Source organism: Xyrauchen texanus, chromosome 5 (genome assembly GCF_025860055.1).
Source record: "Xyrauchen texanus isolate HMW12.3.18 chromosome 5, RBS_HiC_50CHRs, whole genome shotgun sequence".
In the NCBI taxonomy this organism is placed as follows: domain Eukaryota; kingdom Metazoa; phylum Chordata; class Actinopteri; order Cypriniformes; family Catostomidae; genus Xyrauchen; species Xyrauchen texanus.
Window position 1 is genome coordinate 8604050 of NC_068280.1, and position 15359 is coordinate 8619408.

The 15359-nt window shown below is 38.4% G+C and overlaps 1 protein-coding gene across 3 annotated transcripts in view; it reads right to left on the minus strand.

Annotated features, from left to right (window-relative positions):
• LOC127644095 (rho guanine nucleotide exchange factor 7-like) overlaps positions 1-15359 on the minus strand; it is a 45526-nt gene that overhangs the window by 13204 nt on the left and 16963 nt on the right. For 2 of the 3 annotated variants that reach the window (XM_052127114.1, XM_052127115.1), the window contains exons 3-8: positions 13518-13602; positions 12608-12741; positions 11542-11743; positions 9058-9146; positions 878-972; positions 690-785 (exon numbers count right to left, since the gene is read on the minus strand). In XM_052127114.1, coding sequence (XP_051983074.1) covers positions 690-785; positions 878-972; positions 9058-9146; positions 11542-11743; positions 12608-12741; positions 13518-13602 — 701 coding nt within the window. Of the gene's footprint in view, positions 1-689; positions 786-877; positions 973-9057; positions 9147-11541; positions 11744-12607; positions 12742-13517; positions 13603-15359 lie in introns of those variants that run through there. The other variant, XM_052127116.1, reaches the window with a different exon arrangement.

The window sequence follows — 15359 nt, forward strand, 5'->3', positions numbered from 1 at the left end:
CTCAAGGTTGTGCGTGTTGTGGCTTCACAAATGCTTTGCTGCATACCTCGGTTGTAACTAGTGGTTATTTCAGGCAAAGTTGCTCTTCTATCAGCTTGAATCAGTCGGCCCATTCTCCTCTGACCTCTAGCATCAACAAGGCATTTTCGCCCACAGGACTGCCGCATACTGGATGTTTTTCCCTTTTCACACCATTCTTTGTAAACCCTAGAAATGGTTGTGCAAGAAAATCCCAGTAACTGAGCAGATTGTGAAATACTCAGACCGGCCCGTCTGGCACCAACAACCATGCCACGCTCAAAATTGCTTAAATCACCTTTCTTTCCCATTCTGACATTCAGTTTGGAGTTCAGGAGATTGTCTTGACCAGGACGACACCCCTAAATGCACTGAAGCAACTGCCATGTGATTGGTTGATTAGATAATTGCATTAATGAGAAATAGAACAGGTGTTCCTAATAATCCTTTAGGTGAGTGTATATTAATTATATGACTCATTTCTTAGATTTAAATTACCACAATATAAGACATTCTGGGGCAGATCACTAGATTAACCAAACAATTTATCAACACAATTTCAAGGTAGTACTTCAGGACATTTCAGAGACCTTCACACTAACTATCACTAGATGTCGCTGTGGACCGATTGAGAATGTGTGAGAGATTGTATAAATGTATAAAACTCTTACTTGACACTTTCTTCCAGTGAATGTACCAGTGTCTGCTGGAAAGAGCTGATCTCCTCCAGATTGCCCATGATGTGACTGATATCTGACACACTGAGCCTGAGAGGGAAAGAGAGAGAATGACTGAATCCAGATGCAGCCAATATTCCTCTTCTTTTTAGTTATAAAGGACCATCTGTGTGTGCACTTACCTGTCAGTGGGCTGTAACACTCTTAGATACGTCGAGAGGAGAGTCTGCAGCTCTTTACAGTACTCCGTTTCTGTCTGGACAATATTTTGAACCACCTGCACAAATGACAAGAATTACCAGAGAGATTAAACTCAATTTAAGAAGTGACATAATGCTTGACATAAGAGAAGAAACCAATTCATAATTAGCTACAGTTTACAGAGATAACAGATTAACTTTATGTATATCATTCATAGTCAGAATAAATTATACAGTGTGAAAGAATTAGAATAGAAAGGGAATAATCAATTAGTTCATATAAAGGTGACTTTCTCCTCTTGTAACAAATTAATTATGTTTACATTGTTCAATCGATTCAATTGATTTGCTCTGAACTAGCTCAAAATAACATAAACCATTATTTCATCCCAACAGCCATTGTAGCCAAGAAGATTCAATATTTTAAAAGGTATTTAATAATAATCTATTTAAAATAATAAAGGCTTGTTACCCAGTTTTTCACTAAATGATGAAATGATGAGATTTAATAATTTTCATTGATACGCTTTTTATATTTATATTGAATACACACAGTAGCTTAATAAAAAGCATTATTTACATTATATATATTTTTACTAAAACGTTTTTGGAGAATAAACAAGGTGTGCAAAAACGATTGAATATCGCATAATACCATATTATTAATGTGGGACCCAGTCAAGTTAAATTTTTTGAATATAATCATAATTTATCATTAATATTTGGATAGTATTAGATTTGTAATATATAATAGTAAAATTTCTGTCTTATTTACTTGGAGCTTTTATTTTGACACTTCTCTAACTGGAGCTTTTATTTTGACACTTCTCCAATTGGAGCTTTTATTTTGACACTTCTCCAACTGGAGCTTTTATTTTGACACTTCTCCAACTGGCGCTTTTATTTTGACACCTCTCCAATTGGAGCTTTTATTTTGATACTTCAATTGGAGCTGTGATTTTGACACTGAAATTTGTAGTTTCTACTACAGGAACTACAGTTTGTAGTTTACAATGTTCATGGGCGGTCACAAGGCTTTGAACAAGCAAAACATTTTCGTACCATGTAACCGATCAGCTTATGATGTCACACGGGAGGATTTCTGGTTTTAGTAAATAATATTTACCAAATAATCTAATATTCAGCATAATGTTTATTAATTGCATAATTATTGCAAAAACTGACACTTCAAAGCGATTTAAAAACAAGTCCTCTCATCATCCAGATTCGCAGCTCAGGTTTCACCAAGCTTGAGATTTGGAACGCAGCATCACACAAAATTTCTTTGCGTGAGCTTGTGTTTCCGGTCTCCCACATTCGGATGCATTTGAATGGGAGCAAATAGAGCCCAAATTGTAGTGTGACCGCCCCATCTGCCCCATTTGTCATCTCCTTTTCTGTTATACTGTGCCGCCTTTGCAGATTTGTAATTACTTGTAGGGGTTTGCAAAAGAGTTGAATTGCCTGAATGCTTGAACCTCACCTAAAAATGCATCTAAACGGCTCTAAAAGCGCTAAAAACATGAGCCCCGCCTGTACACAGAACAACTTGTCGCCCGATTTGTCTAAACTGCACACAGACCATGTTTATCCATCTTTAAATGCATCCTTTTGAAGTTTTATAATGGTAAATGACCACATCCCCATTTTGGTGTTATTAGGATTAATTGTGCAGCCATGAAGTTAGAATTAGTCTACTGATGCACTCTGTATGATAATTAATGACCAAATAAAAAGCACATTAAAATATTCTCGATATTGCTTAATTGTTTTATAACGTCAGCGAAATCATTGAGATTAGATCATAAATATTTAATATATTGCCCAGCCCTAGTCAAAAGAATAATGTAAATGTATATAAACATATTGAGATGAAAAGTAAAATGCCTTCACGTTATGCTTTTACATCTATCATATCAAATAAAAGTAGACCAAAAAACTCTTCTCTCTGTTTGAATCTAGATATTTCAAGAGTCCATTTCAACATTCAGTTAAAACACTGCAGGCATACTGAGAGAGAATGAAGAACAAACACAGAGAGATGACAGAATGGGGCCAGTTATTCCATGATATAAAACTGCCTGATTTCAGACTAATTTAAGTTTGAGTATGAACTTTCCTGGTTGAGCATAGCCGTTTGACCTCAGTGAATGCATCCCATAATCCAGAGATGTCTCAATAAATCAATTCGTCATAGACAGTTGTATAAGCATTCATTACCTGACACCTGAACTCTGATAGACCCTGAACCCTCTCACCCTGAAAAATACACACACAGTGTGTGGGCGACTCTATGGCCAGTCTGCTTTAGATCAGTCTTGAAGAGACGTTTGGCCAGTGGACAGCTACTACACGTTCTCACGAAAACAGCAACTATCTGATTCATCACACAAAACACAGACACACAGACAGAGACAGCGCAGGGCCTCTGGCGCAGCTGTCCCAAGAGTCAATGAGATGGAAAGGATGACCTATATTACATTGCAGTCCGGACACAAACACGCACGCACGCACACACACACACACACACACACACACACACACACACACACACGCACGCACATCAGGTCTACATGAGGCAGAACGGAGAACTAAATACAGACAGACATTCATAACAACAGATTTACATATGAATGTGAAAATAGAGGATCAAACACACACTTCTTCTATCTCCACCTCCAATATATTGCACCACAGCATAACAGCACTAGTGTCTCACTTGCTTCTGTCTCTTCGTGTAATCCCAGACTGACTCGATGTTCGGTGGGGATCTCTGTGGGGGCAATGCCATTTCTTACAGAGTGCCCTGTTCTTCTATTCTAATCTTTTCTAGTTGCAAAAGTAATGTTTGTGAGTCTAAAATGTATTTTTCCTATTGACACACTAAAGCTGAAGATATAAATAACCACCTTAAGACAAATGGTGAAACATCTTAGGTGGCTAAAGCTTTTGCACAGTACTGTGTGTGTATATATATATACACACACACACACACACACACACACACACACACACACACACACACACACACACACACACACACACACACACACACACACCAGTTAGTTCCGGTCCTCGAATCTGTTTGGACGAGAGACATTCCATGAGCACTCCAACGCTTCACTGTGTGCATCACTCCGCTTGTGTTCATGCTGTTCTAAACTAAAGTGTAAGAGCAGTGCATATGTCTTTTTTTTTTCTTTTTTTTTTTTACATATGCCAGCAAGAGGTGGCAAAAGATAATTTTTGTGTGTAATATGAGACAGTTAGGTGACGTGAAGTCAATCCACGTCTACATACAACAGCTCTTCATGATTGCTTGTATTACTACTAAAGCTAGGAAATAGCTTTAAACGAACTTCAGCATTACAGCTCATCACAGTTGAGAGACACAACAGACTGATTAATTACACAATGGATGCTGTTTGAAAGGGCAGAGGACATTGCGGTTTCTATAGTGATTGTCTCTTGTGCACCAGCTTCCGTGAAATAGGGAGAAGTTCTCCCGCTTGGACGCTATTTTTCCACTGAGAAAGCTGATCTTCAGAAAGCTGACAGCATCTCTGTTTGGGAGTGGCAACAGGTGATCGCACATGCTCAGTCTCTCTCTCTCTCTCTCTCTCTCTCTCTCACTCTCTCTCTCACTCACTCACACCCACACATCCTTGTTTATCCAATAACTTATTAGAAACATTACAAGCCATGATACTATTTCTGAAGTGACATTTTTGATTTACTAACCAAGGCTTGGGCGCATTATTTGTTTTGAACCAGCAATGGCAGATTCTGATATGCCGCGTAAGAAAATAATTCCATGCACAAATGCATTTGTTATGACAGTACTCAGTATTTCCAAATGTTAAAAAATGTACTTGTTCATTGAACTGTTGTATATAAGCAATATCACACTCGTAATCATGCTATACGGCCCTACATCAGCACTGCTGTGATTGCCTACGGCCTCGTGCCTGCGGCCGAATCACAGCAGTGCTGATGTAGGTCCATATCACACTCTTGCGATATTGCTTAAATATTATATATATCGTGATGATCTGGGGGTGCTTCAGACAGGCTGGAAGATTTGTCTTTGTGAAGGACGTATGAATCAAGCCACATCCAAGGTTATCCTGGAAGAACACTTGCTTCCTTCTGCTCTGACAATGCTCCCCAACTCTGTGAATTGTTTTTTTCCAGCAGGACAATGCTCCATGCCACACAGCCAGGTCAACAATGGGTGGATGGAGGACAACCGGATCAAGACTCTGTCATGGCCAGCCCAATCTTCAGACCTGAACCCCACTGAAAACCTCTGGAAAGCCATCAAACAAAGCCGAGCTGCTTGATTTTTTGCACCAGGAGTGGCATAAAGTCAACAGCAATGTGAAAGACTGGTAAAGAGCATGCCAATGTATGAAACCGATGATAGAAAATCAGGGTTTTTCCACCAAATATTGATTTCTGAACTCTTCCTAAGTTAAGACATTAGTATTGTGTTGTTTATAAATTAATATGAACTTGTTTTCTTTGCATTATTCAAGGTCAGAAATCACTGTATCTTTTTTGTCATTTTGACTAGTTGTCATTTTCTGCAAATAAATGCTCTAAATTACAATATATTGGAGACCAACAATCATGCCACATCCAAATCACAGAGATCACATTCATATATATATATATATATATATATATATATATACACACACACACAGTGCATCTGGAAAGTATTCACAGCTTCACTTTTTCCACATTTTGTTATGTTACAGCCTTATTCCAAAATTGATTAAATCAATTTTCTGTGTGTGTGTGTGTGTGTATATATATATATATATATATATATATATATATATATATATATATATATATATATATATACACACACACACACACACACACACACACATATATATATATATATATTTATTTATTATTATTTTTTAACATTATTTATCATTAAAAAAATGAAGACATCCCTAATAAGTTAATATTGACAGATTTACCCAACTTCTGGGTATATATTTATATATATATTTGTCCTCAAATTATAGCTATGTACACACGTTAACATTAACGGCTCACTGGGTTTGTAGCAGCTCAGAGGGAGGCTGCTGAGACAGGAAATGGAGCACAATAAAGGCCATGACACACACACACACACACACACACACACACACACACACACACACACACACACACACACACACACTGGTGCGGCTATCCTTATGAGGACTCTCCATAGACATAATTATTTTTTTACTGTACGAACTATAGATTCTATCCCCTAATCCTAACCCTCACAAAATACTTTCTGCATTTAGGGTTAGGGTTAAAAAAACGTTGTTTAGTTTGTTAAGCGATTTTAATTATGGGGACACTAGAAATGTCCTGATAAACCACATTTATAGCATAATACCCTTGTAATTACCAGTTTATAACCTACAAAAATGTCCTCATAAACCACCCACACACAACTCTACAGATAGATAAACTTCCTTTCAAAGATGTAATATATGCTTGTCATTAATTTAATTTTGTACTTGTGGATCTCTTAATTATTGACTTCAAATAAAACACAGCTCTTAGCAGCATTTGCTAGTGGGTGTCTAAACTGAGATTATTACTCTAACTCTAGTTTGTCCAGGTTTTAAAAGCCAGATTAAAGCCTTTAAACGACTATACATTTTAGGATTAGACTAAAGCAAAGACTAAGAAAACTGGACACAGCACTGCTTCCAAAAACCTCTCGAATGAATATAATGTCCTCACAAGACACCATTTCAACATTTAATTTAGGGCTGGGCGACATGGCCAAAAATATTATCACCATATTTTACATCGTTCGACATAGATATTTATCACAATATACATTTCATACCATCAATGGAGGAGAAAATGCATTCCACATGTCTGTTGGACCTCAAGAATGAATTAATCATAACATGTTTATTTACACGTAAAATCCACATGGTACGCTGCCTTTTAATTTGAAGTTCAAGAAGTATGCTCACTTTGGGATTTAATTTTACATAAGGTGTGTGTGGCCTCTTTTCAATTAAATTATTAAACTTAACAGAACATAAATAAAACAGCAATGGTGTTGCTGTCGGAGTTATTGTTGTGTTCAGTTGATAGCTGTATTGCATTGTCAGTGCTGTCTTGTTTGATACACAATGATATCATATTAACCAGATAGCTAGCTAGCTTGCTGAGCCTCACTACTGATTCACAGAGAGCCCTTCTGGTTCACATGACAACAGGGCGAGGTAGTCACTAGCCAGCTAATACTTCCTACCCAGCTGATTTCATGACTGAGATTTAGTTAGTCAGTTGTGTGTGAAATTTACCAAACTGCTTGCGATAGTTATTTGATCCGATCGTCCAGATGTAGAACAAAAATATTGAATAATTATAAATAATTGAAAAAACATTTTTTAAATAAAAATCTACATAGTTTTATCATCCAGTCCTAGTTTAACTAATATAGTATTTTAAACTGTAAAGAAAAAATATTTTACTTCAGTGCTAAACATTTTCTTTAATATTAGGCATATTCCTCAAAATGATCCATATTGTCGCAACAACGACAATAATGGAAAAATTATTCTCAGGCTATGTCCACATTAAAATTTTTAAATGGTGTTTTCAAACATTTTCCAAAAAATTGCTAGCCCACTCTGAAACTTCTGTACACTCTTAAATCCCCTTACTGCAAATGCGGGGGAAAAAACATAAGCGTGGACCTTCGTCGTTTCCATGTACGATGTGAAATGCAATTGTCCTTGTGTTCTGCTGCCGGACAGCAATTCCGAGTAAACTTCCCGTCGCCTTTGAAGGAATGCATTGTGAAGGTTGTACAAAGTAACATTTATCTTTAACAACACTTTCAAAGTGAATATCAGGCACAACAATGCCGCTAAAACATGGGCAGCCATCTTGATTGTTTGGGTTCACATGACTGCATCACATGACAACAAATATGTCATTGTTTTGGAAAATGTCAGTTTTCCCTGTCCACACAACGGACCGCGTTTTCAAATTTATCCAATTGGGAGAGCGTTTTCGAAAAGATTTATTTTCGCAGGACATAAAATACAGTCTCAGTGTGGAAGGAAGGCCAAAACGTAGAGAAAAAGATGTGCTATTAAATGTATTAGTGTTGACGTGGCCTTAAGGTCTTTCTCTCTACTTTTTGGCCTTCCGACTAGACTGAGGCAATTTTGACAGCAAAAATTGAGCTTTTCAAAAAAGGCCTCCCAAGTGGATACATTTAAAAACACTGTCTTCGTAGAGTGGAGAGGGAAATATGGAGATATCTGAAAATGATGACGTATTTGTTGTCAAGTGATGCAGTCATGGGATCCATTCAACCCAAAACAATCAAGATGGCAGCCCACGCTGTAGTCCCATTGTTGTGCCTGTTATTCACTTTAATAGCATTGTTAAACATAAATGTTACGCTGTACAACCTTCACAATACATTCTTTCAAATGCGACAGGACGTTGTGGACTGGTGCGTTTCACACCGTACATAGAATGGCAATTTTTCGCATGCGCAGTAAGGGGATTTAAGAGTTTTTATATGTTTTAGTGTGGACAAGAAACTTTTGGAAAACATTTGATAAAGGCCGTGTGGAGCCTCTTTCAAATGTATCTGGATTAATGTGGATAAGTATAGCCCAAGTATACTGTGAATATGCTCTTAATAGTTAAAAGCAAAAGAATCCATAACACATCACCCTGTTCAAACATTTCAGGTGTGCAGTTCAGTGTCCAAACGGCTAAGGGGACAGTCCACACACACAGACTTCGAGATGGTTTATTAAAAACGAAAGCTTATATTATTAAAGCCGCATTAGATAATCATTAGTTGGAGCCAAAACATTTGCTTTCCACTGAGACTCTATAATCAAAAACCTGTGAATCATATTATTAAACAACTCATTTGAAAATGATATGCTCATGTATCAGAAGAATAATCTTATTTGTCAAGTACACATTGGTGGGTAGGTGTTTGAGTACTTATTTGTTTAGGGAAATATCTGTACAACACAAGTTCCCAAGAAGCATCTCTTCCACCACATACATCATAAATAATCAACTCGTTCCATGTGGGAAGAGTTACATGCCAACACCAACAATGCAGAGCTACAGCACATCTCCCTTACCACATTATAGTATGTCTTGCAGACGTTAGCAGTCTCAAAGCCCTTGGGCAGACTTTTCAGTGATGCAGACTTGGGAGACACAGGTTTGTCTGTTTGAGAGAGAAACACAACAAAAGGAGGGTCAACATCTGGAATCATTTTGTTTCTGTGAGATTGAATATTAAAGTACACCTCTCCCACAGTGAACAGTCAGGAAGGAATATTAGATTTAGATACCCAGAGGGGGAGATCTGAGATTACAGGAACACGTTACAACATATTCCTCTCTTCAGGTTAGGATCATAAGCAAGATGTTCATTCTTACCAGTTTTTCTTACATTGATTGAAATGTGGTATTTCTCTTTGTTTTCTCTTAGACCTCAACAACAACAACAACAACAAAAAAGGTTGCCAACCTCCGTTCTAAGCATTCCAATCAAAAGTATACTTTGTGTTTAAGTTTGTGCTATGAATATAAATGATACCCGAAATCACACAGCTTGATAAGAAGAGGTGTGCTATTACTTTTAATGCCAATAACTTAAGCAATTCAACTTGCTGCCTGCTGAATACTAAAACAGGAAAATTTTCTCATAGACTTGCATTAAAGGAGGAAACTGAGCCATATCTAGTGACTAGAATTTATCAGGGACTTGGGAGTGGACGCTTTTGACTTGGGCCAAAGAGCAACCACCTACCAACCATCAAGACGACCCTAGCAACTGCATCAAACCATTTCTTAGCAACCATCAATAACACCCTAGCATTGTGGTGCAAGTTATGCACAGGAAAGCACTCAGTGGTTAAGTTTTAATCATGTATAATCATATAAATATGAACCCTACCAAAATGGTGCTATCAAGAACACCATGCCACTCCCCTTGCCATAACTGAACCCATTTGTGAGATATAATGCATATCCTAATATAACATTACTGTCTACTACTCTCATGCACTTAATACTAGTAAATCATATAAGTGAGTCTGGTTCGCAAATGAAGCTTAAAGTTTTGAATGAAATGGGAGTGTGGAGCCATATTTTGAGGAAAGGGGAATAAAGGTCTTCTGGCTGCTGCACTTCCTGTCTTTGTAGATATAGTTTCCTTCCTGGTCAGCTCTGGATGTTCAGTGATGCCATGCTAAAGTATTTCCATTCAAGCTGGGCTGAATACACAAAAAGGCTGTTTCCACCTACATAGGAAGTATCTGTTTGGCATCATGGGGTGTATATGCCATTTATGTTTGTGTAGAGTGGAGGAGGGCGGGGCCGGGCTGGAACAGTCCACGCCCGGTCCCAAATCAGCCTAATGGGGGCGCACAAGGGATAAAGGCTGCCAAGGATGACCGTTCGAGAGAGAGAGAATTACTGGCAGCTGCCCTGTATGTGTTTGTGTGTGTCTTTTTATTTAATTAAATATTATTTATATTGTTAAGACGGTTCTCGCCTCCTCCTTGCTCATCTAAATGCCCTTACAACACTGGTGCTGAAACCTGGGAAGGAGGAGGGATGCCGACGTAGAGTCTTCAACACTGCCGTCCACCCAGGGGTGCGCCGCTGCCATCCACCGGGGGACAGAGTAGCCCGACCGCCCGGATGCGGGGAACGGCCACCGTCTGCGAGGCGAGGAGAATTGGGACTCCCCGACCGCCTGGAGTGATGGAGTCGCTGCCAGGGGCGGAGGAGTGTTCCAATGTGCCGCCAGAAAAGCGGAGGGGCGTTCTGTCCGCTGGGGGTCGGAGGTTGACTCTGGTTCGCCCGAGGAGGAGCGGCTGTCGTCCGCCTGAGAGGGTGGAGGAGTGAGTGATCGAGGACTGCGCGATGGCACATCAGAGAACCGGTGAGTGAGCTTATTGTTCTCTCTCGCACTGTCGCTCCGTCTTGGCCTTTTCCTCGCCTATTTTTTTTGTTTGTTATTTCTATCATTTCTCTCTGCTGTGACTGTAATGTTAATAATAATCTCCATGTTTTTAGATTTTGTGCACAGCAGCCATTCAGTTCTCTTCTGGCACAGTTTACTTAATCTTGTAAGTCCTGTTTTAATCACCATTTTAATGGACACATGAGTCCATTTCACATGCTTAACTCATAATGCCACGTATTAACCATATAAAATTTGGCTTTTAAAATGACCCACATATTTCTAAGAGCGCTACAATGATTAAAGCCCAAAATACAGATGTCTGTAGAAGTCGGGTGATATTACTTGTCTATATACACACTCTGCAGGTTGTTTATGAACATATTATGTTGGCACTAGTTCACAAAAGTCAGCAGGTAAATGGAGTTTAAAAAAGCTCTTAACAATTCTCTCATATTCTCCTCTGTTTGTATTGGCAGTCCATGGTGTATTTGAAACTATAGTTAATTTCACTTGCCTGGTTTTGCAGGAGAGTCTATATTATTCTGTTCTCTTTTCCATGGCAGCCTATAAGGCATTGTCTGGGTTAATAACCACATAAGCTGTAGCAAAACCTTTTCAAAGTTTCAAAGTGATATACACAAACCATAGCCTTTGATCTCTTTGACATAGTTGCTAGGAAACCAGCCGCTTTTGCCATTGAGAGTCCCTTCCCACCAGCCACCGTCTGCCTGCCGTGTCACCTGGATCATGTCACCCTTACTGAAGGACAACTCATCCTCATTGGTCTGCTGGAAGTTAAACTTTGCTTTCACCAGCACCTGAAGGCCACTGCTTTCAGACATGTCCTAGGGAGAGATAGACAGAAAAATACAAACAAATGGGGGTTGGGAATTTCAAATATCTGAGGTCTCAATTTTAAGGTGCACTAAATATATTTTTCATAAATAAGTAAATAATGTTTTGTCCCAAATAATTAAATAAGATTTATGTTAGGTAAATAAGAAATATGTTTAGATATCACATTTATATTCACTTACATCAGTGGCCTATAAAAACCTAAAAAATGTTGTCTACACAAGGAGGGGGTCTGACTTCATGGTGTCATCCATGTTGAGATTAGATGACCAGCTGAAAAAAAACTTACTTTATATTGGTAACCCCCATTTATCAGGCAATTTTGGTTGTGGAATGGATTAAACATAGGAAAGAAAACACACCTGTGAATAAGTTATTTCAACAATGGTATCAGTAACAAAAAAAATGTTTGCTTTTGCGTAATTCTACATCCACAACGATAGGTGTCAGTATAAATCCATGTTAACTGTTGTAATGGTCAGTGAACACTTGGTGCCGTTCAGACTGAATGATTTCTTGTGCTGAAAAAAGGTTACACACAGCACAACGGATAGAACAGAATGCAAGTGGCAAAAGATGTGTTTTTTAAAAGTTCATTTTAACTTGACACAGCATCCTAAAAACAAGGTGCTCCTGAATGAGATGATGAAAAACAAGACGTGGCGCAATGGTCAAAGACATGTGTTGTCTAGCACATCTAAACATGGCAAAACAATTTAAAAACAGTGCAGCCAGACACAAAAACATGTTCAGTGTGAACAGCCCTCAATAAAGTATCACTTATCGCACAATCACAACATTAAAGTTGAAATTCTGACTGGTTCTTTTTGATTCAGAGTAGTTGTGATGCTCACCAGACTGCGGTACTGGTTGTACTTGTGTCTGGAGGATCTACTGTGAGTGGATGGACAGTTGATGGAGTCAAAGGACTTGATCTGGAGAGAAGACGAGTTATGAAGACACACAGAATCACTCCCACCACCGCAATCTACAACCAGAGAATAATGATCCATAAAGTATATGTACAAATTAATCACTCAACACAAAATATCTATAATAAAAGAATACAATTAATACACACAAACACCTCTAACACACATATACATTGGCAAGAAAAAGTATGTGAACCCTTTGAAAATTACCTGCATATATGTATAAATTTGTCTTAAAATTGGGTTTAAACTTCATCGTACAGTTACAATAATGAACAAACACAATTAGTTTTAACTAACAACACACAAATTATCATTGTATTGTTCTTGTACATATTGAATACATCATTCAAACGTTAACATAGTAGGTAGGAAAAAGTATGTGAACCCCTTAGCCCAATTAATGAAACCAGATTGGAGGTGTGGGTTAAAGCTACTTTGACTTACAAAAAGCACTCAAACATTTTGAGTTTGCTATTATTTGAGTTTATTATATGAGGACCATGCCTTGCAAAAACAAGATTTTAGAAGACCTACAATCAAGAATTGCTGCTTTGCTTAAACCTGGAAAGGGTTATAAACTTATTTAGAAGAGCTTGGAGCAGAGCATTTAGACAAACTGTCTATAAATGGAGATAATTTAGCACTGCAGCCGTCCAGCCAAAATGGCTCAAAAAGCACAGTGCAGAATGATCAATGAAGTAAAAAAGACAGCTGAAGACTTGAAGGAACCATTGGATCTAGAGATGTCCCGATCGATCGGCCACCGATCAAAATCTGCCAATATTCCTCTAAAACACACAGAGTGATTACTGCTGAAGGTAAATCTTACCTGAAGTTGCTTTGTTGAGTGCAACCAAGCAATTCAAAACCTTCGTGAAGTTCTGGCCCTGAAGCAGCTCATTGGCCTCAAATACCTGCAGACAGAAACATTTTACAATTACACAAGCTAAAATAAAAATGTTATAGTAAAATTAAAGAAACAGAGCTTCTCAGAACAACATTTAAATCTTTGATATTGCATTCATCATGGTGCCCTATATGAAGTAGATTCAATTGATTAATGAAATATTTTAATAGCCTAGCTATTGAAACTCCTGCATTAATGTTGTGGTGCATGATGATGCCAACATAACAAACAACTCTTAAAGTGTTTGAAATAACTAATCGCCCTTTTAAGCAGAGATGAAAGACATTTAATCAATAGTCTGCTTCAGCATTGAAAACACTGAAACCACTGAAAACACTGAAATTTCATTTCAGGCCTCCTCCTTTAAACAATGCAAGTGAATATACTCCATTTTTTGACGGTCCAAAATGCATATTTAAGGGTGCATCGAAATAATCCACATGACTCCAGTCGACAAATTAAGTTCCTCTGTGAAAACGTGTCATTGTTTACAAGAGAAACATCTTAATAACATGTTTATTTGTCAACTGGAGTCGTGTGTATTATTTTGATGCACCCTAAATATGCATTTTGGACCGTCAAAAAATGGAGTACATTCTTGCACTGTTAATTATGCAAATTATCAGCAAATTTTCATTTTTGGGTGAAATATTCCTTTAAGTGCCATAAATTTACAGATGCATTTTCAGCCAAGCTTTGTGTCTATTTTCATCCTTAATGGCATGAGGTTTACTCCATCAAAAGAAAGAGGAAACTGGTCAGTTTCACGTATAGCAGTAGAGATTAAAGTAAAGGCAAGGTAAAGGAAAGGTGTATATTGGTGTCCCCCAGAAATCAATAATAAAAAACTAAAATCAAAATCACCACTACTATAGTTTATTATACATTTACACATAAATTAATTAAGTTCAGAAGCTTAAGGCCTAAAATCTACATTTGGACACACAGCTTTAGGAGAGGGTGGATTGTAACTTCTGCCATTTAATACTACATATGCAAACACAGAGGCCATACATATGTAAAGCAGCAGAACAGTAACAATCATTCAAAAAGAAACATGACTGTCTTCTATAACATTGCTTTATCATTGCCAAATCAAACATTTATGAGATGGCACATTATATATAGAAACTCTTCCCTTCCTGATTTTACTGTTCGAGACTGAATTGGCAGGCAACATAATAGAAATATCCATAATGACCATCCTAATGAACACAACTTGGGTGAAATTTCCTTATGTATACACACAACATGTACAGCAAACAAACAAACAGCACTTAGTGAGTTATATATATATATATATATTTGTGGTAAAGAGGGTGGAGCCGGGCCGCACGGCTGGCCCCCAATCGGGCTAACCAGCCAAGGAGCGGAATAAAGCCAAGCCAGAAGCGGCAGTTCGAAAGAGAGAGCAACACGCAGCTGCTGTGTGTATTTGTGTTTTGTGTCTTTTTGTTTAAATTAAATATTACTTTGACTGTTCAGCTGGTTCCCGCCTCCTCCTTATCCATTTTAACCATGTTAAATTGGTGCCGAAACCTGGGAAGGAGGAGGGATGCACTGTCGCGGAGTCCTCGCCACTGCCGTCCGTCCAAAGGAGCAGCCGCAGCCATCCACCAGGGGACGGAGGAGTCGCTGCTGGCCGCCTGGACGCAGAGGAACACACACGGCAGATGCATGTGGCTCTCGCTCTCGAACTGCCACATCCGGTTCGGCTTTATCCCTCTCCTCGGCTGATTAGCCCGATTGGGAGCCGGCCGTGCG